The sequence below is a fragment of the Narcine bancroftii genome, chromosome 5 (assembly GCF_036971445.1).
Source record: "Narcine bancroftii isolate sNarBan1 chromosome 5, sNarBan1.hap1, whole genome shotgun sequence".
NCBI classification, from domain to species: domain Eukaryota; kingdom Metazoa; phylum Chordata; class Chondrichthyes; order Torpediniformes; family Narcinidae; genus Narcine; species Narcine bancroftii.
Window position 1 is genome coordinate 177,779,522 of NC_091473.1, and position 27,554 is coordinate 177,807,075.

General features: G+C 44.1%; 1 protein-coding gene across 4 annotated transcripts in view; it reads left to right on the forward strand.

Moving 5' to 3' along the window:
- The window catches only part of LOC138764241 (interleukin-1 receptor-associated kinase 1-like), an 85,035-nt gene that overhangs the window by 33,419 nt on the left and 24,062 nt on the right, over positions 1–27,554 (forward strand). For all 4 annotated transcript variants that reach the window (XM_069939890.1, XM_069939888.1, XM_069939887.1 and 1 more), the window contains 5 exons: positions 1,050–1,147; positions 11,844–12,038; positions 13,356–13,417; positions 24,772–24,886; positions 25,857–25,972. In XM_069939890.1, coding sequence (XP_069795991.1) covers positions 1,050–1,147; positions 11,844–12,038; positions 13,356–13,417; positions 24,772–24,886; positions 25,857–25,972 — 586 coding nt within the window. The remainder of the gene's footprint in view (positions 1–1,049; positions 1,148–11,843; positions 12,039–13,355; positions 13,418–24,771; positions 24,887–25,856; positions 25,973–27,554) is intronic.

Consider the following 27,554-nt stretch of genomic DNA (forward strand, 5'->3'; position numbering starts at 1 on the left):
TGTTCCAGCCTCCACCACCACCCCTGCCAATGCATTCCAGGCACCCACAACTCACTGATTAAAAAGCTTGCCCAGATATCTCCCCTGAACCTTTCTCCCTTCACTTTGTACAGATCACCTCTGGTGTTTGCTACTCCCACCCAGGGGACAAGGGTGCCCACTGCCTATTCTTTCTGTGCCTCTAAGAATTTGTAGACCTCTATTAAGTCTCCTCTCATCCTTCTTCAATCCAAAGAGAAAAGTCCCAGAGCTGCTAACCCTGCCTCAAGACGTATTTTGCAATCCAGGCAACATCCTGGTAAATCTCCCCTGCACCCTTTCCGTAGCTTCCACATCCTTCCTGTAATGAGGTGACCAGAACGGAACACAAGGCTCTGTGTCGTCTCTCCAGAGATTTGTAGAGCTGCAACATTACCTCATGACTCCTGAACTCAATCCCTCAATTAATGAAGCCCAGCCTACTGTAGGCCTTCTTAACTATCCTATCAACCTGCACAGAGACCTGGAGAGATGCGTGAATTTGGACCCCAAGGTCCCTTTGTTCTTCCACATAGTAAAGTATTCGACCATTAACCATTTTTCTGCCTTCAAGTTTGACCTTTCAAAATTATCTAGATTGAACTCCATCTGCCACTTTTCCATCCTGTCTATATCCTGTTGCAGCCATTTTATTCCAGACTTCAAAGTGCCACAGGCTAACTTAGTGCCCTAACTTTCGCTTCTTGCAAGGTTTAAACATGATTTTCTTTCAGCATACACTCTTTGTGTTAGAATTGTTTGTAACTTAACTGACCATCATGCTTTGCTTCTTGACCATCTTATTACAGGAACTTACAGTATATTTGCCTTAATGATTTCCATTGCAGCAAAGATATTCAAGTACTAAGACACATCAGGAACAATTTTAAATAGGCTGTTATATTTAAAATGTTTTATTATTTGGTGAAGCTATCTCTTACTGATGTGGAGTTTTGCAGAATAGCTTTAAAAATTAGCTCAACCTCGTGTGTGCTTTTTTCCATTCTGACATTTATTTTTTTAATCTCCAGTACACAAGCTTGATCCATTACCTGGACCATCAATTCCTCCTGATTATTTAAACTCCAAGCAAAACCGTGACAAACTTGATGTCCCATCATCAGGGGTGGTAAGATCAGACATAATTCAGTGTGCGCTATAGCATTTGAGTGAGAGGAGTTACTTTTTTTCCCAAAATTGTAGTGATTATTAAACTCACACCCCATAGATTTTCTGGATATCGAGGCAACACTTGACCAGTCTGATGTCAAAGACCCTGTGTTAAACAGGTCAGCAAAAAGCTTTGCACAGGCAGGAGTCCAAACAAAGAACAAACCCAATTGTCCTAGTGGACTCCACTACAAAGGTTGTGATTGTTGAAGGTTGATCATCGCCGTCCCATGGTATCACTGCAAGAGATCTTTCACTGTATTTCTTTGCCTGGCTCACCAAAGACTCTTTCTCCATTGTAAGATCATAACGTGGGATGTTGACTAATGTTTGATTCCATTGCAATGTCTTGGATCATGAGGAAATTCATCACCACAACACAGTAAGTCCTGGACAAGGATATGCAAGAATTTGAGAGGCAAGTAATGTATGCCTGACAAGGCTAGCTCCAATAGGGGTGAGGTAATGCACTTTTCATTAATATCCAACAACATTAACATTGTCAAATCCTCTACCAACAGCACTCCGACACAGTTAGTTGCCAGAAATGTAACTGTGTACAGTTTTGGGCTCCTTATTTAAGAAAGGAGGTGCTGCCATTGGAGAGGGTTCAGAGAAGGTTCACAAGAATGAGTCCTGGAATGAAGGGATTAGCGTATGAGGAATGTTTGACGGCTCTTAGACTGTTCCCCATGGAGTTCAGAGGATGAAGGGGAACCTCATGGAAGCATTTCAAATGTTGAAAGATCTGGACTGAGTTGATGTGACAAAGTTGTTTCCCAAGGTAGGGGAGTCTAAGACAAGAGGGCACAACTTCAGGATTGAAGGGCACCCATTTAAAACAGAGATGTAGCAGGACTTCTTTAGCCAGGGAGTGGAACTTCTGGAATTTGCTACCAGGGGTGGCTGTGGAGGCCAAGTCATTAGATATATTTGAGGCAGTGATTGATAGGTATCTGAATAGTTGGGGTATCGAGGGTTATGGGGAGAAGGTAAGGGAATGGGGCTGAGTGGGAGAATGGATCAGCTCATGATGGAGAGAACTAGATGGGATGAATGGCCTGTTTCCACTCCTATATCTAAGATCTTATAACTAATGTGTGTACCTGGATGCATCCCCGATCCAAACACTGGCACCTCCTGGACTACGTCCTGGTGCGAGAAAGAGACAAACGAGATGTGCTCCACACCAGGGTCATGCCCAGCACGGAATGCCACACTGACCACCGGCTGGTTCGCTGCAAGCTCAACCTTCACTTCAAGCCAAAGTCCAGGAACAGTAAAGCCCCCAGAACGAGGTTCAATGTTGGAAACCTGCAGTCAGACGAAGTGAGAGGAAACTTCCAGGCAAACCTCAAAGCAAAGCTCGAGGATGCAATCCGCCTCACAGATTCGTCCCCTGAAACCCTCTGGGATCAGCTGAAGACTACCATACTGCAATCCACTGAAGAGGTACTGGGCTTCTCCTCCAGGAAAAACAAGGACTGGTTCGACGAAAACAACCAGGAAATACAGGAGCTGCTGGCAAAGAAGCGAGCTGCCCACCAGGCTCACCTTGCAAAGCCGTCCTGGCCAGAGAAGAAACAAGACTTCCGTCGCGCATGCAGCCATCTTCAGCGCAAACTCTGGGAGATCCAAAATGAGTGGTGGACTAGCCTCGCCAAACGAACCCAGCTCAGCGCGGACACTGGCGACTTCAGGGGTTTTTACGAGGCTCTAAAGGCTGTGTACGGCCCCTCACCCCAAGTCCAAAGCCCGCTGCGCAGCTCAGACGGCAAAGTCCTCCTCAGCGACAAGATCTCCATCCTCAACCGATGGTCAGAACACTTCCAATCTCTTTTCAGTGCCAACCGCTCAGTCCAAGAATCCGCCCTGCTCCATCTCCCTCAACAGCCCCTAAGGATGAGGTCCTCACCCGGGAAGAGACATATAAGGCAATTGAACAACTGAAAAGTGGCAAAGCAACAGGTATGGATGGAATCCCCCCAGAGACCTGGAAGGCTGGTGGCAAAACTCTGCATGCCAAACTGCATGAGTTTTTCAAGCGCTGCTGGAACCAAGGAAAGCTGCCTCAGGACCTTCGTGATGCCATCATCATCACCCTGTACAAAAACAAAAGCGAGAAATCAGACTGCTCAAACTACAGGGGAATCACGCTGCTCTCCATTGCAGGCAAAATCTTCGCTAGGATTCTCCTAAATAGAATAATACCTAGTGTCGCCGAGAATATTCTCCCAGAATCACAGTGCGGCTTTCGCGCAAACAGAGGAACTACTGACATGGTCTTTGCCCTCAGACAGCTCCAAGAAAAGTGCAGAGAACAAAACAAAGGACTCTACATCACCTTTGTTGACCTCACCAAAGCCTTCGACACCGTGAGCAGGAAAGGGCTTTGGCAAATACTAGAGCGCATCGGATGCCCCCCAAAGTTCCTCAACATGATTATCCAACTGCACGAAAACCAACAAGGTCGGGTCAGATACAGCAATGAGCTCTCTGAACCCTTCTCCATTAACAATGGCGTGAAGCAATGCTGCGTTCTCGCACCAACCCTCTTTTCAATCTTCTTCAGCATGATGCTGAACCAAGCCATGAAAGACCTCAACAATGAAGACGCTGTTTACATCCGGTACCGTACGGATGGCAGTCTCTTCAATCTGAGGTGCCTGCAAGCTCACAAGACACAAGAGCAACTTGTCCGTGAACTACTCTTTGCAGACGATGCCGCTTTAGTTGCCCATTCAGAGCCAGCTCTTCAGCGCTTGCCGTCCTGTTTTGCGGAAACTGCCAAAATGTTTGTCCTGGAAGTCAGCCTGAAGTAAACTGAGGTCCTCCATCAGCCAGCTCCCCACCATGACTACCAGCCCCCCCACATCTCCATCGGGCACACAAAACTCAAAACGGTCAACCAGTTTACCTATCTCGGCTGCACCATTTCATCGGATGCAAGGATCGACAACGAGATAGACAACAGACTCGCCAAGGCAAATAGCGCCTTTGGAAGACTACACAAAAGAGTCTGGAAAAACAACCAACTGAAAAACCTCACAAAGATTAGCGTATACAGAGCTGTTGTCGTACCCACACTCCTGTTCGGCTCCGAATCATGAGTCCTCTACCTTCATCACCTACGGCTCCTAGAACGCTTCCACCAGCGTTGACTCCGCTCCATCCTCAACATTCATTGGAGCGGCTTCATCCCTAACATCGAAGTACTCAAGATGGCAGAGGCCGACAGCATCGAATCCACGCTGCTGAAGATCCAACTGCGCTGGGTAAGTCATGTCTCCAGAATGGAGGTCCATCACCTTCCCAAGATCGTGTTATATGGCAAGCTCTTCACTGGCCACCATGACAGAGGTGCACTAAAGAAGAGGTACAAGGACTGCCTAAAGAAATCTCTTGGTGCCTGCCACATTGACCACTGCCAGTGGACTGATATCGCCTCAAACCGTGCATCTTGGCGCCTCACAGTTCGGCGGGCAGCAACCTCCTTTGAAGAAGACCGCAGAGCCCACTTCACTGACAAAAGACAAAGGAGGAAAAACCCAACACCCAACCCCAACCAACCAATTTTCCCCTGCAACTGCTGCATCCATGTCTGCCTGTCCCGCATCGGACTTGTCAGCCACAAACGAGCCTGCAGCTGACGTGGACATTACCCCTCCGTAAATCTTCATCCACGAAGCCAAGCCAAAGAAGAAAACATTTGGACATTCTTTAACAACTGATTCACCTCCAATCTTCTCAATACTATATGGCACAAGACAGCACTGTGAAGGAATATTCTCCAATGTACTGGATCAGTAGAGTTCCAATTACTCAAGAAGCTCTGCCCATCATGGACAAAGCAGCCCATTTGTTGAGTATTATATCCTATCATGGACATTTACTTCCTTCAGCTGGCTGGAGTGTTCATCTATAAAACACTGGGTGCAACACAGAATATGTGAGAAGACATGATAGTCACTTCTCCTTCTGAGTTTTTCCAGTACATTTGCAAAACTTGAATGACATCTTTCCCTGTCGTGAGGAAAATCTGAATTAAAAATGTTATTTACAACGTTAGAAGCCAATTCCAGCCATTTAAACTAGTGCCACCCCATTACACCTAATTAACCTACAACCCCGTACGTTTTTAGAGCATGGTAGGACATCAGAAGACCTGGGGAAAACCCACACAGATATGGGGAGAACATACAAACTCCTTACAGAAAGCACCTGTGTGGCGGAAATAAAAGCTCACACTCGATTGGAGGGAGAACAAATGCTTTTATTAGCTTAAAACACAGGTAGGATTCATGAACAGGCTTTAGAGGGGTTGTGGGTTTAGGCAGGAAAACAGGGTTATATACGGGCCCACAGGGGAGGAGCTGGGAGGTGGGACCAGTCGTCAGTACAGGACACTTCTAGTGAATCCCAGTTCATTACATTCACCCCTTCCTTCAGAATTAAGGGTCTGTGGATGAAGAGAACAAGGATCAGAAGCCGGGAATAGACATAGATGAGAAATATTTACAATACTATTTACAGATTCAAGTGGTCCAGAGGGGTCTGGAGATCCTGGTGGAGCGCCTTAGCACCGGGGGACCTTTGGCTCCTTGAGTCTCCTGGTCCCCCTTTGATGGAAGGGTAGTGGGCTGGGGCTCTCCTCCTGAACTGGGTTCCCTGAGGCCCTGAACGGGAGTGGGGAGAAAAAGCTCGGTACTTCATGGGGCATCTGAGGCAATGGATCCTCGATCCCAGTGGGTGCCGGGTCCCTGATGGAGACAGTGTCTCCCTGCCATCCAGGATTTCCACGTAGGCATACATGGGGTTGACATGGAGCAGTTTCACCCTCTCCACCAGGGGGTGGGTCTTGCTTCTCCCCACATGCTTCTTGAGAAGGACCGGACCAGGACTAATGAGCCAGGCTGGGAGTGTAGTCCCTGTTGCCGACATTCTGTCGAATGTGAATGAGCTCATGAGGAGTAGCATTGGTCACAGTGCAGAGTAGTGACTGAATTGAGTGGAGCGCGATGGGAAGGACATCTTGCCAGCGTGAGTCTGGAAGGCACTTTTGCTTCAGGGCAAGTTTGACAGCCTTCCAGATCATGGCGTTCTCTTTTTCAACCTGCCTGTTCCCCTGGGGATTATAACTGGTAGTTCTGCTGGACGCAATGCCCCTCACCACCAGGTACTGACGCAGCTCGTCACTCATGAAGACTGAACCCCATTTGCTATGAATATAGCCGGGATACCTGAACAGGGTGAAAATAGAATCTAGGGCCTTCTGTGTCTGGGCAAGGGATGGTGAATGGGAAGTGGGAGTACTCGTCGATGATCGAGAGAAAGTAGGTGTTTCCTTTCGTGGAGGGAAGAGGTCCCTTAAAATTGACGCTGAGTTATTTGAAGGGCCTGGATAATTTAATCAGGTGCACTTTTGTGGGGTGAAAAAAGTGTGGCTTGCAATCAGCGCAGATCTGGCATGTCCTGGTCATTTCCCTGACGTCTTCTATTGAGTAGGGCAAATTGTGGGACTTGACAAAATGAACCATGCGGGTGATCCCTGGATGGCAGAGCTCATTGTGTATGGTCCGCAGTTGATTTGTGTGTGCGGAGGCACAGCATCCCCTGGACAAGGCATCTGGAGGGCTGTAAAGGGCCCCTGGCTGGTAGGCGATGTCAAAACTGTAGGTGGAGAGTTCGATCCTTCACCTAGCAATTTTGTCATTCTTGATTTTGCCCCTCTTGGCGTTGCTGAGCATGAATGCGACAGAGCACTGGTCCATGATGAATGTAAATCTTCTACCAGCCAGGTAGTGCTTCCAGTGCTTTACGACTTCTACAATGGCCTGAGTCTCCTTTTCCACAGCATACTGGGCTTGAGTAAGGCCTCCATCCTTGTGTTTGTAAACTAATAAAATTGTGGCATAGATAAAAGATCACACTCAACTGGAGGGAGGACTAATGCTTTTATTAGCTTACAACACAGGTAGGGTTCATGAACAGGCTTCAGAGGGGTTCTGGGTTTAGGAGGGAAACCAGGGTTATATCCGGGCCCCCAGGGGAGGAGCCGGGAGGAGGGACAGTTGTCAATACAGCACACTTCTAGTGAATCCCAGTTCACTACAACCTGATTCGAAGCAAGGTCACTGGAGCTGAAATACCTTTGTGCTAACCGCTACGCTTATTGTGCTGTCCCAAAACTCCCACCGAACTTGGTATAATGCCCAAATACATCCTGTCCTCAAAGAGAACAGGACAAATGTCTTCAGTTTACCCAGAGTCAACAATCGTGCATCAACAATCGTGCTCTAACGTAGCATATATTCATCAATAACCTGCTAACTGATAGACCAGACTTCATCATAGCCTTGGCCCAAAAGTAGATCAACTAGGAAACAATAAAAAGGCACAGGAATATTGAAAGAACTCGGCATGTCTCTCAGGATCCCTGGGAGGTAACGTTTTGGGCCTGAGCCCATCTTTAAGGTGCGAGCAAGAAGCCTGAATAAAAATGATGGGAAGAAAGGACAGTGGAGGAGCAGGGGTTTAACAGAGCTTGGGAGCAGCAGGGAGTTTGGGGGTGGGGGGGGGGGTGGTGGGCAGCAAGACAGGGGAGGAGCAGGGGTAACAGCTTGGGAGCAGCAGGGAGTGCATTGGGGGCAGCAAGATGGGGAGGAACAGGGGGCAACAGAGCTTGGGAGCAACAGAGCTTGGGAGCAGCAGGGAGTGCAGGGGGGGAGCTGCAAGACAGGAGAGGAGCAGGGGGGTAAACAGCTTGGGAGCAGCAAGGAGTGTAGGGGGCAGCAAGATGGGGAGGAGCAGGGGTTAGAGCTTGGGAGCAGCAGGGAATGCGGGGGGGCAGCAAGATAGGGAAGGAGCAGGGGTTAACAGAGCTTGGGAGCAGGAGGGAGTGCAGGGGGGCATCTCCCTTCAAAGAGTGGAGAACTTCTTCAGGGGAGACGTCCCTCAAAAAGATTTTACAGTGGAGTCCGTAACGTTGGTTATGAACTGTACCTTTACCTTCTATGGACACTGCAGACTTGCTGAGCTCCTCCAGCATTATTTGTGTTTTACTGCAATCACAGCATCTGTAGACTTTCCTGTTTCACTCATTAAGGAAATGGGTTATCTTAGGTCTGTCATCATATTCCCAGAAATGGTTCATTCAAAATTTAAATTTAAGGACATTTGGAAAAGGAGGTTGATAATATTTTAGTATTTAATATCAAGAATTTGTTCAATTTGAAATGTGTAGGCAAAAATTGCTTGTTTGGTTATTGTAATCTGCAGCAAGAATACAGTAAAAATTATTCTTTTGTGTACTATCCAGGCAGATCAACCTCTGTGTAACCAGTAGAACAAGAATCAAAATAGTGTTACAATAAAACAAAAGTGTGTAGTGTCGCACAAACCAAAGTATATTGTACTACAGTGCAAGGCTTTGTCTTTCACTGATGGGAGATGAAATATTTAAACAATTGAGTCTGCAGACACTGTGATTGTAGTTTACACAAAATTGCTGGAGAAATTCTGCAAGTCACTCAAGCAAGCCACGGCCAAACTAAGGGCACCTGTAGATTGGAGGAGCAGTGGCTAATATTCCGTCTGGGCCCTCTCCAACCAGATGGAACTAACATCACCTTCTCTGGTTTCTGTTAAGGCCCTCTCCTGTCTTCTTCCTTTCCTCCAACTCTCCACCCCCATCCCTCTCCACACAGAGAGCTATTGTCAGTGGGTCTGGGCATCTCTAAAATTGCTTTCACGTTGCTCTTGCCTGGCTCCACACCTGCCGCTGACAGTTTATCTCCCGGAAAAGTGATTTCCTTCACACCAAACTGACATTTTTTTCTATGATGTGCTCCATTGTCCTGTGAAACACTTCCAGAGCTGAAGAAATTCCAAAGGTCATCCTACGACAGGAGTATCAGCCAAACAGTGTATGAAATGTATAGTATTTTGTGCTGTCTTCATACAGTTTTATTTTCCAGAAGCAATAGCCATCTCACTTGTAATTTCATCCCTGGTTGGAATCTAATAATGTTTCCTCTTCATATTGGCATTCAAGTCTTTGGGTCCATGCACAGGCGTAGGTCACCTTTCTTCTTTTTAATACACACCATTGAATTCACCCACTCTGTGGACTCCTCCACTGTCTTTATGACCACCCCCCCCCCCCCCCAAGTGCCATCATTCGGCCAAGTTCCTGCTTGAGCTTTTCTTTCAGTGGTGCTGGAATCCACTGGGGGCTGTATGTCCTCCTTTAACTTTACCTTGTAGGTGAATGATAGAACTCCAAACTCCTTGAAGATGTTGGGAAATTGATCTAGTATTTCCTATATGCTGTTCCAAGCATTGACACTGCTAATGGGTGCACGCCTTTGATTTGGCTTAAATTTTCACATACTTTGTCACCAAGCAGTGAATCATATCCATCTGGGACAACTGCGAACCTGAGGTGGTACACTTTATCTTTAAATTTCAACCTTCCGTGTTGCTGCTCTGTCCATTGTAGGCTTTGAGCTGCACAGGATTTGCATGGATGTATGGCTTTATCTTCATTACCCTGATGTCACATTCACAGATCAAATTGACTTTTGTCCCTGTGTTCAGTTTGAAAGGAATATTTGTTCCATTTGTATGTAATGACACAGTCCACTTATCCAGATTGACTCTGTTCATGCTTGGCTGTTCAGTGTCTGTTGGTTTATTTTCTTTCTGTACTACCATACCAACAAAGAGTGCATCACTGAGACCAGTTTCTTCTATAGTGTGTACAACGTGCATTCTTTCACTTCTGTTTTGTTTCTCTTTGGAAAAACATTACTTTGCATAATGATTCTGCCCTTTGCTCTTATTACAGATTTTTCCATAGGTGGGCACTGTTTTGGTGTACATCGAGTCCCACATTGTTTATAATTGAATGTCTCTCCACCTTTTTGTTGTTTCCTATATCTCCTTTTTGTTTATGTGTCTCTCCAGACACTGTGACTACAACTATGCCTTCATTTTCACTGTCTTTTGCTCTATGACCAAACTTTTTCACATGCTACAATGCTAATTCACTGGCATGGCATATCTTCACAGCTCCAACTAAGGTAAGCTCTGTCTCTCGCAGCAACCTTTCTCTAACTTTCTTATCAATAATCCCAAACACAATGTGATCACAGATCATTGAATCTTGCAGTAGTCCAAAATTTCATGTCCTTGCTTTTAATTTCGAGTCCATTTATTAAAAAACGTATCTTAAATCTCTCTCCCTGCAGCTGCGTGCGCAAGTGAAAAACTTATCTCTCGAACATTTCATTTTTCTTTGGTGAGCAATGTTCATCAAACATCTCAATAGCCTTGTCAAATTTGTTCTGGTCAGCTGCCTTGGTAAAAACAAATGTGTTGAAAAACCTCTAGTGCTTGAGGTCCCACCACAGTAAGTAGTAGTGCAATTTTCCATGCATCAGGTTTGCTATCATCCAATGGCTTGCAGGTACAGCATAAATTGCTGTTTGAACAACTTCCATTCATGGTAATTTTCAGTCCAATTTACAGCATCAGGAATCTTTACACTCTCTATATTTTCTGCTGCTATTGATTGATTCTCACTCTGCACACTCCTGGTGTTTTTTCCACACCTGGTACCATGTGATGTTTCTAAAGCTCTCACAACCTCATTGAGGCATCCATTTTGAATCAACTACTAGCTGCAACTATTCATCTCCACCTCCTCTAGTGGTCAAGATTATCACTAGCATTCTATCCTGCAGTTTAAAAGAATTAAAAGGGGTATAGATAAGATTCATGCAAATAAGCTTTTCCACTGAGGCTGGCTGAGACAAGAATTAGAGCACACGGATTAAGGGTGAGAGATGGAATGTATAAGGAGAACCTTATCATTCATATGGTGGCAAGAGTGTAAAATGATCTGCCAGCAGAGGTGGTGAATGTAGGTTTGATTTAAACTCCTCAGGGTAATTTATATAGATTTAATTCATAGATATAGACCCATAGATATAGATACAGATTCCAAGACTTAGCAGGAGTGCCCAACGCCAGCTCAGTTAACTGATAATTACAGTAAAACCTCTGGTATCCGGAACCTGTGGGATTGGTAGATGCCGAATAAATGAATTTACTGGTTGCTTGAGACTGCATGTTGCATGATTGGCAAAATACTTGCTAGGGGAGGCCAATTTTAACCTTTCATATTTTTTTCCCTATTTATTTTACACAATTTTTTTTGCTGGTTGTTTGAATTCCAGGTGACAGGGATTTCGCTGCGTTAACTGATCTGTAGTTGTGAACTTGATATTTCTTTTAACTTCCTTATTTAGTGCAACTATTCTCTTCTTCCCTCTTGCTGACATTTTATCTCATACAGGAGGATGACATGATGTCCTTGAAGGGCTCAGGCCCAAAATATTGTTTATTTATTTTTAGTTCTTATGGATGCTGTGAGACCGGCCAAGTTCCTCCTGCATTTCTGTGTTTTTATTAATATCATGGCCTCTGCAGACTTTCATGTTTCACTTTTTCCATGTAGGAGACACAGTGACACCTGTGAAAGATGCTTAGTTTCTATTCATGCATTACACTACAACATGTTTGCACGTAGCATGTGCATATACCCTCATCCACATCTATACGAGACCGTATGATTTGTTTGCTTTGTTCAGGATAACACTGGCAACAGGTCATACCAGGAAACCGATCAACCTCCTGAGATACTCAGCAGCTTGTGGTCTTTGCTGGACTTGAAAAAAGCCACTGACAACTTCAATGAAAGATACAAGATTGGCCAAGGTGCCTTTGGCCACGTCTACAGAGCCAACCGGTTCAATACAGATTACGCGGTGAAACTACTAAATAAGGTAAGTCTTCCTGGTGTGGGGAGACACGGCTCCAAGTGACTATTCAGCTTACCATGATGAAGTTTGTCTTTTGCTATCTGCATCTTTACAATGTATTGTTATAATTCATATTATAAGGATGTAGTAGTTGTAGGAATTTTTATTGCAATGCTTGAGAAATGTGGACATTTTTACAAGATAATTACCAGCTATTTGCTGCTCGAGGAATAAAGATTGGTTTTAAATTAAAAATTTTTAAATTATAATTGTTTTATATAAATTGGGTATAGAGCACAGTAACAGGCCCTTCTGGCTCACAAGCCTATGGTATTCATTACATATAATTAACCTACAACAGCCGAATGTTTTGGAGAGTGGGAGGAAACCGGAGCACCCAGGGAAAACCCACACAGCGACGAGGAGAACGTACAAACTCCTTAGACAGTGCCAGATTTGAACCCGAGTTGCTGCCCAATTTTTTATTCAATTTTCAGGAGGGGTGGTATTGTCTTAACAGGCATCAAAGTGGACAATCATGTCAGATTTTAATCACTGGACCTCACTAGCAAAGGCTCCTTCTGTTTCTCACATGGTCCAAGCTGGGTGTGCATGTACTTGATAGATTGGAGTGGGATTTGAGCAATGAGAGGTAGCTGCTGGGCTTATAAACCAGAATTCCAGAAAACACATTGGAGAAGGAATTGGGAAGCCAGCTTAGGAGAAGGACAGGGTCTGGGTTGTTAGGAAGCACAGTTACTCTGAAAGCAGCGCTCTCGTTCTCCTGCCTGAAACAAAGTTAGCTCATATAACCATATAACCATTTATGGAGCAGAAACAGGCCATGTCAGCCTTTCGAGTCCGCACCGGTTCACTAGAACAACTCCACTAGCTCAAACCTCCCACTCTCCGCCAATAACCCTCCAACCCCCTCACCTCCATGTACACATCCAACCTTCTCTTAAATGACAGAGGGACCCTGACGCAACTATTTCACGCGGAAGTTCATTCCATTCTGCCACCACTCACTGAGTGAAAAAGCCACCTCTAATATTTCTCCTAAAGTGTTGCCCCCTTAACCTTAACTCATGGCCTCTATATTGTATATAGATGCTTCTGTTTTGTAAACATTGGTGTGTGTGGGTGTGGTAAGTCCGTGGTGTGTGTCTGTGCGTGCGTGCGTGCGTGCGTGCGTGCGTGCGTGCGTGCGTGCGTGCGTGCGTGCGTGCGTGCGTGCGTGCGTGCGTGCGTGCGTGCGTGCGTGCGTGCGTGCGTGCGTGCGTGCGTGCGTGCGTGCGTGCGTTCCTGTTGCTAAGTTGGTGTTGTTTTTCTCTTGAACAGTTGGACATCAACGTGAAAATCACACGAGAATATTTTTGCAGGGAGGTTGAGAGCCTCTACAAGTAAGTACATTATTGCTGCGTACCAAGATGTTAAGGTGTCCTCCAATGAACTTATAGTGAGAAAATGACATTGACATGGTGGCAACTTGCGGGTGAGGAACTCACACAGACCCTGGGCTGCTGGTGACTTGAGGTCAAACGACACACACCAGTCTGCAGGTTACTGGAGACAGGCACATGAGAACCAGGTATCGGAACTGGGATTTGAGAGGATGCTGAGGACAAGGAGGGCTCCCTCATCCTGTTGGAGGTTTGGATCTGGTGGTTGGAACTAGAGTCTGTATGGCTGCAGGAACACTGGAGGTGAATTCATGGACACTCAATGACGCTGGAGAGACTCTCTTTTGCTTCTCTTTCTCTGACTGTTAGGGGTGCCAGGCAATGCTAATGGTGAATCTTTGTCTGCCTTATAATACCATTTATATGCATGTAACAGTCAATACCATGTAAAAGTTGACCCCTCCATATTTTTGGTTCTGACCATCTGAGCTACCAACACCCTGGCTATGAACTCTCATCTAGACCAAGGCTGCCCACCCACTGGAGCTCCCAATGCCCCAACCGGGGCACCTGCCCACCTGAACTCTCAACACCTCGAACACTGACTTGCCACCCATCTACCCATCCTAGCTCCTGATGCCCCGATGTGGACACTATCTGGTGGGGGCTGGCCGCTCACCTGCCCATCCGAGCTCCCAACGCCCTGACCACAGACTTACCACCTGGTCCTACCTACCTATCCGAGCTTCTGATACCCTGAACGATGCAGATACTTACTGTGGTCAAAACTAGTCTATGTGTAATAATCTAAATTTTACACTAAAAATTCAATATATGGTGTGTGGCCTTAATTCACTTACATCGACTCCCTGATTTTAATCACCTTGCCTGTGAAGATTTGTTATGCTTTGGGATCACAATAACCCCAGAAAAATTCAGGGAGAGTTGGAGGGTGTCCCTGGCCTAAATGAAATAACAGTATTGGAAGTGGATGTCTCCACTTTTCACTGCTATAGATTTATACCACTTAATGTACCTTTATGTGGAGAAAATCTTTTGGTCAGATTGCCCTTAAAGTTGTTGCCAACATGTGTCACAGTGGTACCATGATATCAGGCTTCAGATATGTAAAAAGTTTCAGGTTATTTCAATAAACGTGCTGGAGAAACTCAGCAGGTCACACAGCGTCCATTGGAAGTGAAGGGTGACCAACATTTCAGGCCTGGGCCCTTTGTCAGGATGCTGTGAGACCTGCTGAGTTTCTCCAGCACATTTGTATATTGCATCAGGACCAGCATCTGCAGACTTTCTTGATTAACCCCAGGCTTTATCAATATTTCAGTTACAGTTGATCAATTTTCATTTAATTATTAACATGGGGGGTGAACACACTTGAGCTACCTTGTTCCAATGATAATGAGTTAGCCAAAAAGGAAAATGGAGAATAAATTTTAAATACTGTCCAACCATGGATGGACTCTGGTTCAAGGTTGCTTTTATTGTCATGTAGCAGGGTTGCTATTGTTATAGCTCGGTAGAAAGAAGGCTCACTGACTTTAATGGGCTGCGGCTCTGCCTTTTATAGGCAGCCAGCCGTGTCACTACTGGGGTGTGGCTTGAGCGAGGTCAGCTGTTGATTGGTCCAGGATACACGGGCCTGGATTGGTCCCCCCTGCGATCTGCTGACTGCGATTGGCTGATTCGACTGTTATTCCTGTGGCCTATGGGAGTAGGCATCTCATCCCACGTGCTGTCTGCCTGATTGTCGTGTTTGACGGCTGTTTGCTGTGTTGGCCTGAAGAATGGGCCGCGGGACGCTATATGACCCTTCCCCCCCCCACCCCCCAGAACTGGAGATCGGGACACTGTCTTTTGGCAGCCATCCCCTGTACCGTGGGGTCGGTTAAGTAACTGGCTGGTTAACGTTCAAGTGGGCGGGACTCAGCCAGTCGAGTGTAAAGGTCTCCTTCCTGCCACCAATGTCCAACTCACAGGTGGAGCCGTTGTGTCTGACGACATGGTACGGCCCTTCATAAGGCTGTTGAAGGGGTGGCCAGTGGACCCCACGTCAGACGAAAATGTAGTGACTGTCTGCAAAGTTCTTTGGGACAAAGGTGTTGGCTTGCCCGTGAACTCTGGGCTTAACTGGGGCCAGTGATCCCAGGTGCTCGCGCAGTCGAGATAATGTGGGTCTGGACCTTGGATGCCTGTCTGAGTATGTTTTGGTCCACTGGATGACTTCTTAACAGACATACTTGTTGGCCACCATTCTAACTATAGTCCTGATAGCGGGGTGAGCCAAATTGTGGACCGCACCGAAAACTCTCCTCTCCATGCGTCCGAAATGATAGGGCGCGGTTTACCAGTTGAGCAGCGTGCGGTTACCTGGGTGATCTGGATGTCCTCCAGTTGCAGGCTGGTAAGTGCTGTCCAGTACGCCAGTACGTCAGGTTCTGCTTACTGTGCATCTGCCAGGGCCGCATAGTCGATACCCAGGGCAGGGTCGTGGACTGCTAGGATGGCCAGTCGGGATAGGGCTTCGGCTACCACATTAGACTTGCCAGCAATATGTTCAATATCTGTCGAAAATTTAGATATGTAGGAAGGTGCTGCTGTTGCCTGGCTGACACCAAAGCAAAAGTGAGTGGCCTGTGGTCTGTGTAGATTTTGAACTTCCTGCCCTCCAGGAAATAACGGAAATGCTGAATTTGCCAGGTATAGCGCTAACAGCTCCCTATCAAAGGCCCTATAGTTGAGCTCTCGGCTTGAGGTGTTTACTGAAAAAGGGCAGCGGCTGCCACTGTCTGTTAACCAGTTGTTCAAGTACACCCCCGACCTCTGTGCTAGAGGCATCTACCGTGAGGGTGGTCGGGATGTCTGTCCTGGGATGCACAAGGAGGGTGGCTTTTTCCAGGGCATCTTTGGTTGCCTGGAAAATCTTGGTTGCCTCCTGTGTCCATTGAATGTCTTTACTGGGCCCTGCCATGAGGGGAAGTAGTGGACTCGTGATGCGGGGCCGCTGCAGATATGAAGGGATGATAAAAATTTACCAAACCTGCAAACTCTTGGTCTGGGGAAGGAACAAATAGCATCCACTTTGGTGGGTAACAGCCTGGCCCCACGTTGGTCAATGCGATGGCCCAGGAAATCAATCATCTCTCGGCCAAACTGGTATTTGGCCAGATTGAAGGTTAAACCAAACTCATTTAGCCTGGAGAACAATAGTCTTAAGAGAGCAGCATGCTTGGTACAGGTGTGTCTGGTTATTAAAATGTCATCGAGGTAGATAGAGGAAGGCGAAGTGCAGATCCCGGCCCACTCTGGAAAGTCTGAGCTGCGTTATTCAGCCCAAATGACATGCGGAGGAATTTGAGCAGTCCAAAGGGGGTTATGATGGCAGTTTTGGGAATGTCATCAGGGTGAACTGGGATCTAATGATAACCCCTGATGGGGTCCACCTGAGAGAATATCTGTGCCCCTTGCAGATTAGCGGTGAAGTCCTGGATATGGGACACGGGATACCTGTCAGGCGAGGTGGACTCATTTAAGCAGTGGTAGTCTCTGCACGGTCTCCAACCTCCCGCTGCTTTCGGTATCATATGGTGGGGGGAGGCCCATGGGCTATCGGAGTGCCGCCCAATGCCGAGTTCCTCCATCTTTTGTAACTCTTCTCTAGTCAGGTTGAGTTTCTCAGAGGGGAGACGCCATGCCCTGGCGTGAGGTGAGGGCCCTCCATAATGATCTGGTGTCTCACCCCGTGCTTGGGTTCCACCGAATTGAAATGGGGTGTAGTGATGTAGGGGAATAAAGTTACATGAAATTTGCCTTCTGCCTGACATAAGACAGACAAAGAGTTACCATTAGTGTTGCCCAGTGCTCCTAACAGGAAGAGAGAAAGAGAAGCAAACAAGTCTCTTCAGAGTCCCTGAGTGCCCATGGATTCACCTCCAGTGCTCCCAGAGCCTATGCAGTCACACAGACCTCTGTTCAATCCATCAACAACCCGAGCTCCAGCTCTAAGTCCATAATCTTAGTGGAAGTTTGGCGCCTCCCTGATTTGCTTGGCCTTCAAAGGGAACAGTGGGTTTGGGGATCATAAAGACTTCAGATGCTGGAATCTTATTCTAGCATCCATCCCATTGTACGTGCAGATTAGTATAGATGAGGACTGCTGGTTGGCATGGATAAGGTATAGTCATCGAGTGAAAAATGGGCCCCTAATTCACCAAGATTTGGACCCCCCCCCCCCCATGTCACATCCATAGAAGCATAGGCAAGCTTTGCAATGTGCTGCAGCATTCGTTCCATCAGGCATTTGACAATTTTAAATAACAATTGCTTTGCCTTTTGTTTTATTGTGGGTTTTTTTTAATATTACCAATTTTCTGTTTAAAAATGGAGGTGAATTATTGGAGGACCACAGGAGGCCATTTCTGCTGCTCTTCCTTCCATACATCCACTCCCCTACTCTCAGTTTTCCTCGTGCCCATTGAAAACCTTGACAGTTTTCACCATTCTGCTTCCACCATCCTATGATGCAGAGAGTTTCAGAAGCTCACTACCTTAAGCAAGTCAAGTTTACTGTCATCTGATTGCATAATGTTAGGTCTGCTTTGTTCATGAATGAGTGAGACAAACACCAGACTGAGTCGAAATCAGGGTTCTTTGTTCTTTATTACCGGATTGTAACACTTGCAACTAACCATGTTAGTCGGAGAATGCATTCTGCCGTTATCAGCAAAATGGTGATTTTTTATACCCTTGGATACATGCTTAGAACATCATCATATCATTACTTGTCCAATGACTAAAACTGTTGCTATCCTTTCCCTGCCTCTCAATCCATCAATGTCTCTCTTATCTTGTAAGTACAAGGATGCATTCACATCTTGTTACAGCCCTGTACAGGGTAACTCCTTACACATTCCCATCTCATGATGTTTTACCTTACAATAAGCACAACCCAACAAAAGAGCGTTCTCAGGCCCACGGTGCAAAAAATGCAGACGCATAACGGTCAATACATAATGCAGACTAGTATTCATAAATACAAATAAATAAATATTGCTTCATAAATATGAGTGTCTTGATCGGTTCATGCGAGCAGTTCCTTTGGTGGTTCAACGTTCTCACTGCCCGTGGGAAGAAGCCGTTCCTCAGCCTGGTGCTGGCTCTGATACTCCTCCATCTCTTTCCGGACTGGAGTCAGATGGAAGATGCTGTTTGCAGGGTGGTCGGGGGTCCTCAATGATTTTACACTCCCTCTTCAGTCAACGATCTCGGTAGTTCATGTCAATGGGGCGGGGTGGGGGGGGGGTGGAGTGATACTCTCATCACTCTTCTGTGGATTGATCTTGAGTACAATTCTATACACGGTGACCGTACCACACTGCAATGCAACCAGCCAGCCCACTCTTGATAGAGCTCCTGTAGAAAGTTGACAGGATGGTGGCTGGTGGCCAGTCTTCTCGGGAAGTCCAGTTGCTTTTATGCCTTTGCTAAAAAGTGAGGACCAAGCGAGAAGTCATTGAGGTGACACTAACCTTTAAATAGTAACACTCAGCTCTAGCTTCTTACTCAATGATATAACATTGTTGGAAAGTGTATGGTCATAGAAGGATTAAAAGGGAAGACTATATTTTTACGGGGAGAAAATTCACATTTCAGAAATACAACGGGACTTGGGAGTCCTCGTGCAAGATACCTCCAGGTTGAGTCAGATGCAGAAGGCGAATGCAATGTTGGCGTTCATATCCAGAGGAACAGAATATAAGAGCAGGGATGTTGAGGCACTGGTGAGGCCCCATTTCGAGTATGGGATACATTTTTGGGCTCCTTGTTTAAGAAAGGATGTTTTGGAGAGGGGTCAGACAAGATTTCCAAGAATGATTCTTGGAATGATGTTGAGGCACTAGTGAGACCCCATTTCGAGTATGGGATACATTTTTGGGCTCCTTGTTTAAGAAAGGATGTTTTGGAGAGGGGTCAGACAAGATTTCCAAGAACGATTCTTGGAATGATGTTGAGGCACTGGTGAGGCCCCATTTCGAGTATGGGATACAGTTTTGGGCTCCTTGTTTAAGAAAGGATGTTTTGGAGAGGGGTCAGACAAGATTTCCAAGAATGATTCTTGGAATGATGTTGAGGCACTAGTGAGACCCCATTTTGAGTATGGGATACATTTTTGGGCTCCTTGTTTAAGAAAGGATGTTTTGGAGAGGGGTCAGACAAGATTTCCAAGAACGATTCTTGGAATGATGTTGAGGCACTGGTGAGGCCCCATTTCGAGTATGGGATACAGTTTTGGGCTCCTTGTTTAAGAAAGGATGTTTTGGAGAGGGGTCAGACAAGATTTCCAAGAATGATTCTTGGAATGATGTTGAGGCACTGGTGAGGCCCCATTTCGAGTATGGGATACAGTTTTGGGCTTCTTGTTTAAGAAAGGATGTTTTGGAGAGGGGTTAGACAAGATTTCCAAGAACGATTCTTGGAATGAAGGGATGAGCACGTGAAGAATATTTGCCTTGGACGGTACTCCTTTGAGTTCAGAAGAACAAGGGGGAACTCCTGGAAGCATTTTGAATGTGGAAAGGTCTGGTCAGGGTAGATGTGGCAAAGTTGAGTCCCATGATAGGGTATGCTCGGGCAAGAAGACACAACATGAGGATTGAAGGGCACCTATTAAAAACAGAGATGCAGAGGAATTTCTTTAGCCAGAGAGTAGTGATCCTCTGGAATTTGCTACCATGGGCAGCTGTGGAGGCCAGGTCGCTGGGTGTGTTTAAGGCAAGAATTATAGGTATCTGAATAGTCAGGGTATCAAGTCCTATGAGGAGAAGGCAGGGGAGTGGGGCTGAGTGGGAGAATGGATCAATTCCTGATGGAATGATGGAGAGGACTAAATGGCTGAATGGCCAACTTCTGGTCCTATATCTTATGGTCTTATATTCTCCACATCCACACTCCTCAGTAACTTGTACATTTCCATCAACGCCTCTCCCTCCATGGAGGCTGCCCGACTTTTTCTGCTTAAGACAATCTAACTGTTACTGATATATCTGGTAAATTTTCTCTGGCTTCCAATGTATTTACATTAATAAATAAGACCAATACTGCACTCGGTGTTTTTCCTGCAAAGTTTCATATTGAGAATTATCTTCTTTTTAAATCAATTCAAATCAAATAAAATTCTGCAAGTTTCCTATTTGCTTTCTATATTCATGTCCTGGTCTTTTATGAATCAGGCAGTCGGATAACCAAAATCTCCTGGAGCTCTGCATTCTCTCACCATTTTAGATAAAAACGTTTTGTTTTATTTTTCCTGACAAAATGAAAAATGTGGCATTTCCCATGTTTTTCTCCATTTACTGCATCTTTACCCACTTACGTACCTACGTCCTTTTTAATCTCCTTCTGTTCTCTTCAGAATCTGCTTTCTTACCTATCTTTGTCAGCAAATTTAACAACCACACCTTTGTTCAGATTTATTGACAGAACACATACATGACATCACATACAATCCGCAGGTGAGGCAGAATGACCACTTATTGGTGGTCCCAAAACTGTACTCAAGAAAATATGTTTACAAAAAAGAGAAATATTAACAAAGAAAGAAATGTAAACAAACTGACAGGGCAATACATAAAAAATATTCAATAGTAAATGAAAAGAATGAGTCCTTAAATGAGTCCCTGATTGAGTTTGTTGTGGAGGAGTCTGATGGTGGAGGGGGAGCAGCTGTTCCTGAACCCGGTGGGGCGAGTCTTGTGGCACCGATACCTCTTTCCTGATGGCAGCAGCAAGAATGGAGCGTGTCCTGGTTGGGGTGGATCCTTGATGATGGCTGTTGCTCTCCAATGGCAGTGTTCTATGTAGAGTTCTTGACGGTGGGGAGACTTTTGTCTGTGATGTCCTCGGCTGTATCCACTACCTTTTGCAGGGCTCTCCACACAGAGTTACCAAGCTGTGATGCACTTATTCCTCTGTTCAAATGATTTACTGTAAATTGAAATAGGTTGAGGCTCCAACAAGATATGTGGCATTTGCTGCATCTTACCAACCAGAAAGAAAACATTCTGTTCCCTATCAACCCAATAATCTTATCTCTACTGCTCTCTATTAACCCCTGCACCTTCACGACGACCTTGGTCAAATGTGTTTTGGAAATCAGTTAATCCATTTTTTCCACTGTACTTAATACTCTTTTCTTTGGCTTGGCTTCGCGGACGAAGATTTATGGAGGGGTAAATGTCCACGTCAGCTGCAGGCTCGTTTGTGGAAAGATGCGGGACAGGCAGACACGGTTGCAGGGGAAAATTGATTGGTTGGGGTTGGGGTGTAGGGTTTTTCCTCCTTTGTCTTTTGTCAGTGAGGTGGGCTCTGCGGTCTTCTTCAAAGGACCGTACTAGTGCACCAATAAATTGGTCAAACATGGTTTTCCATTCAGAAAATGTACAGAGGTTGTAGGTTAATTGGGGTATTTGGGTGGCATGTGTTGCTGGACCAGAAGGGCCTGCACTATGCTGTATGTGTAAATTAAATTTAAAAGCACACAATTGTATCTTGTATTTTTGAAGTACCCCTGCTGTTTTGTCTTCAATATAACTTGTAATATTTTCCCTATAACCTTACCTTTTCTGCTTTTTCTTGAATATTTTATTTAAATTTTCATACATGCATTAATATCTAGATACAGAAAATATCCCTGATACATCTCAAATCAGTAATGCATAAGTATTATATCCCCCAACCCCTCCCTCCCCTCCCCAAAACATAATAGCCCCAAAAAGGAGAAAAAAAAGAAAAATATGAGAAAAAGGAAAAAAATGAAACGCATCTGGTTACTAAAGTTAATACATTCAATCAATTTTTTTCTTTACAATATTGAACATATATTAATTCCAAGGAATTGATAAGATTCTTGAGGTTTAGGGGATAGTTTTCATAATGTAATACCTATAATATGTAAATATGGGCACCAAATTTTTAAAGAAAATATCATCTTAGATTATATGTAATTTTCTCAAGAGGTATGCAACTATATATTTCAGCATGCCATCTGTCCATTCCCAAATACAAATCCATTTTCCGTGTCACTGCTATATATTTTCTTGCAACTGCTAATGCAATAAGAAAAGCATTGGATCTTGAGGAAATTGAACTTTGGTAACCCGTCCTAATTCCGTTCAAAAAGGTCTCGATTTCAAACATGGCCATGTGGAGTGTAAGTCTTGATTACACCTCAAACATTTATTTGATAAATATGATTTCAGTCTATTTAATTTCTGAGGGGTAAAATATAATTGATGTAATAAGTTATATTGAACCAATTTGTCATGCCGTCATGACACAATTTCAACCAATTTTTCTCCCCAATACTAACATTTAAATCAGTTTCCCACCTTTGTCTAGATCTGTGGATTTGTTGTTTTTGTACCGCCTTTTGCAATAATGCATAAATAGCTGAAATAAACTTCTTAATAATTTATTACAAATCAAACTTTCTATTTCACTCCTTTCAGGTAATAAAATTGTTGGACCCAATTTATCCCGCAAATGCGCCTTTATTTGATAATAACAAAATATTGTATTATTTTGTACCCCATATTTATTTTTCAATTGATCAAATGACATTAAGCTTCTCCCTTAAAACCAATCCACTATTCTCCTAACTCCCTTCCTTGACCAAGTATTAAAAAGTCGATTGTTCATTGTAAAAAGAATAAATCTATTTTGAGTCAATGGCATTTTAGGTATCTCATAATTCCTCATTCCTGTTTCAACATTTACCATATTCTGTATATTAAATGTTTCAACAATGGAGTATCTCTGTCTCCAATTTATTAACCTCACTCCATTTATATATAAAATCTTCAGGCATTGTTTCTCCTATTTTATCTATTTCTATCTTAATCCACACTGGCTTCTCTGCCTCTTCAAAGAAGGAAGAGAGAAACCTCATTTGTGCTGCTTTATAATATTTTTTTAAATTTGGAAGTTGTAAACCTCCCAATTCAAATTTACAAGTTAATTTTTTTAATGAGATGACATTTTGCCCTTCCAAAGAAACTTTCTTACATATTTATTTAGTTCTTGAAAAAATATCTCTATGTAATAAATATAGATAATGTATGCAAAAGATATTGAAACCTAGGAAAAATATTCATTTTTATACAATTAACTCTTCCCAATAGTTATAGGTAAGTTCATCCATTAAAAAAAAATCTTCATCAATTTTATTAAGCAAGGGGTTATAATTCAATTTAATTTTTTAAATTATTGTCTATCTGTATCCCAAAGTATTTTATTCCATTGAGTGGCCATTTAAATTAAGTATCCCTTTTACACTGTGTATAAATCACCCACAGTAAGCAGCATAATATCACTTTTATCACAATTTACTTTGTATCCAAGTACTATTCCATATTCTTTTAATATAATTTACGTAACGAACTTTCCGGTTCTGACAAATAATATCATCTGCAAATAGACTAATCTTGTGTTCCTCTCTACCAACTCTAAAGCCTTTAATATCAAGATCAGATCTCATCATTTCTACCAATGGTTCTATTGCTAAAATAAATAAGGCTGGCGACAGTGGACACCTTTGTTTTCTAGATCTAGTTAATTGAAAAAAGTCAGAGATTTGTCCATTTGTTACCACCTATATGGCGAGCTCTCCACTGGCCACCGTGACAGAGGTGCACCAAAGAAAAGGTACAAGGACTGCCTAAAGAAATCTCTTGGTGCCTGCCACATTGACCACCGCCAGTGGGCTGATAACGCCTCAAACCGTGCATCTTGGCGCCTCACAGTTTGGCGGGCAGCAACCTCCTTTGAAGAAGACCGCAGAGCCCACCTCACTGACAAAAGGCAAAGGAGGAAAAACCCAACACCCAACCCCAACCAACCAATTTTCCCCTGCAACCGCTGCAACCGTGTCTGCCTGTCCCACATCGGACTTGTCAGCCACAAACGAGCCTGCAGCTGACGTGGACTTTTTACCCCCTCCATAAATCTTCGTCCGCGAAGCCAAGCCAAAGAAGAAGAGTTTTTGGTCCATTATATACAGGGCTTTAATCCAATTAATAAATGTTTGTCCCAGTATAACATTTTCAAGTACTTTGAATAAATGCTTTTTGTTTCTTAACCCTTTTTGAAAAAGGAGTTGTGTTTGCTATTTTCCAATCCAAGAACCTTCCTTAGTTGAAACTATTCTTCAACTTTTTTTCAACTACTCAAAATTATATGTTCCATGTAGAAAGTACTTTGCACAGATGTGGAGAGTGTAATTTGCTTCTGCAGTGGTACAAATATTAACGTATTTAAACTTGATTTTTCCTTTTGTTCCTCAGATATCGACACCCTAACATTATGGCTCTGGAAGGCTACTGCGCTGAAAATTATTCTTACTGCCTCATTTATCACTTTATGTCCAATGGTTCCCTTGAGAACAAGCTTCAGTGCAAGGTGAGCAGCTGCTTTTTTTTTCATGAAAATGAATAAAATGGAATATTGCCAGTGACTGAACAATAATTCCTTCTGACAACAATCACCTCCCAGAAAGAACATCCTCAATGTTCATTTGGATTTTCATCTAGATTGCAAATGAGCAATGCTTCAGAGTCTTGGCAACTATTTGCAGAGAAAAATATTTTTATTTTGGTAGAATATTAATGAATCCAAGTTGCCCTGAGCATATTGTTAGATGAAAAAAATAAGCTTTGAAATGCGCTCCCCTATGGGGAAATGACAGCTGATTTATTCATGGTACAGGGATAAATTGGTGTCTGTCAGGCTCTTGCACATTCTCCCCATTTGCACCTGAGATTTCTCTAGATGATCTGGTTTTCTCCCACATTCCAAAGATGTTTGGGTTTAGTCGACTAATCATTTACACGGATGTAATTGGGCAGCAGGGGCTGGAGGGCCAGAATGGCCTGTTACTATTCTGAAACTCTAATATTGTTTTTTTTTAATTAAAATGTCATTTTATTTTCTAAAGAATCAAATTAAAACTCATGACCTTATTGATCCAAGTTTTGACAGTAATTAATGAATGCCAGGTACGTTGAAGACATCATCAGCTGAGTGAATGGATGATGGGATATGACACCAGCTTTAGTGTGTGAAACCATGACCAATGGGCTTAAAGGCAGTTTCTACCCCACGCCCCGTGGGCTCTTGAATGAAGCCCTCTGCTATCATGCAGCCCTTACTAGGTGCTAATTGATCTTTCTTTCCATTATAATTTTATACTCTACACATTGTTCTCTTCACACCACTCTATGAATGTTAGAGGTACTTGGTATTTTGTGATAAAATAAACTTACGACTTGGCACCGGGGTGTGTTGCCCAGGAATGGCCAGTGAAGCATGTCTCCGATCATCATTTTCCACTTTAAATTAAATTTCCAAGCTAACATCTCCTCTGTTTCAGAATCCTGTGGATGCGATTTTATGGAAAACCCGTTTGAAAATTGCAGTTGGAACAGCAAGGGCAATTCAATACTTGCATCAGTGTGAGGTGCCTCTAATACATGGAAATATCAAAAGGTAAATCTGTTATTCTCCCTGAACTTGGTTAACCAAACCTTTACCTAATGGAAAAAGTAAAGGGCAGACTTCCCGTGCTAGTAACATTAAACATAGCGCAGCTGAGTGCTCCACTCAGATCCTAATATTTGACAACAGATTAGAAAGTGTCATCGCTGCCATGTAGCACATTTATCACCATGAATCATGGATGAACATACAGATTGCGGTTTCAGAAATCTTTGTGAATGTGAAGAGTTACCACCATAAAACATTACAACACAGAAAACAGGCCCTTTGGCCCTTCTAGTCTGTGCCAGACTATTATTCTACCTACTCTCATGATCTGCACCCAGTCCATATCCTTCCAAACCTCTCCCATTCATATACCTACCCAATTTTTTATTTAATGTAAAAAATTGAGCCCACATTCACCACTTCAGCTGGCAGCTTATTCCATACTCTCACCACCCTCTGTGTGCAGAAATTCTCCCTAATGTTCCCCCCCAAATTTCTCCCCTTTCACCCTTAACCCGTGTCCTCTGGTTTTTATCTCACCTACCCTCAGTGGAAAAAGTCTACATACATTCATATAGGCCATTTCGGCCCACAAGTCCGTGTTGCCAATTTACACCGAATTAACCTACACCCGTGATATGTTTCAAACTATTTACTCTATTTATACTCGTCATAATTTTAAATACCTCTATCAAATCTCCCCTCATTCTTCTACGCTCTAGAGGATAAAGTCCTTACCTATTTAACCTTTCCCTGTGACTCAGTTCCTCGTCCCGGCCATATCCTAGTAAATTTTCTCTCCGCTCTTTCAAATTTATTGATATCTCTCCTGTAGTTCGGTGAACAAAACCACACACAATGCTCCAAATTTGGCCTCACCAATGTTTTGTATAACTTTACTGTAACATCCCAGCTTCTATACTTAATATTTTGATTTATGAAGGCTTATATGCCAAAACCTCTCTTTACAACTCTATCTGCCTCTGATGCCACTTTCGGGGAATTATGTATCAGTATTTCCAGATCACTCAGAGCCCTACCATTCATCGTGTATGTCCTACCTTGGTTTATCCTTCCTAAATGCAACACCACACACTTGTCTGCATTAAATTCCATCTGCCATTTTGCAGCCCATTTTCCCAGCTGGTTCAGATCCCTCTGCAAGCTTTGAAAGCCGTCCTTGCTATTCAGGGCACATCCAATCTTTGTGTCATCTGCAAACTTTTGATCCTCTGAGTTTGGGCCGAAACCATCCGTGTGTCGTAAAATCAGTCAAGGTTCACAGTGCAGTGCGTCCAAGTTTTATTGTTCTTGACCATTTGTAAAATAATGGAGATTTCTCTAAAACAACATCAGGGCTGGAGAGTTCTGTAATCAATTAGATTGATGGGGAGAGGAGGGAGTTGGCAGCTTCCTTCACCTCCAGATCAAGGAGATGAGAGAGATTGTTAGGACTAGGGCAGACTAGTACTGAGTGGCTACTTCCCTTACCCCAGCCTACCTATCCCTAAGCCCCCCTCAGCCTGCTGCTTGGGTCCCACCCATGAGGCAATTTTTCTGTGCTGTGTTCATGGGCATGGCAGTA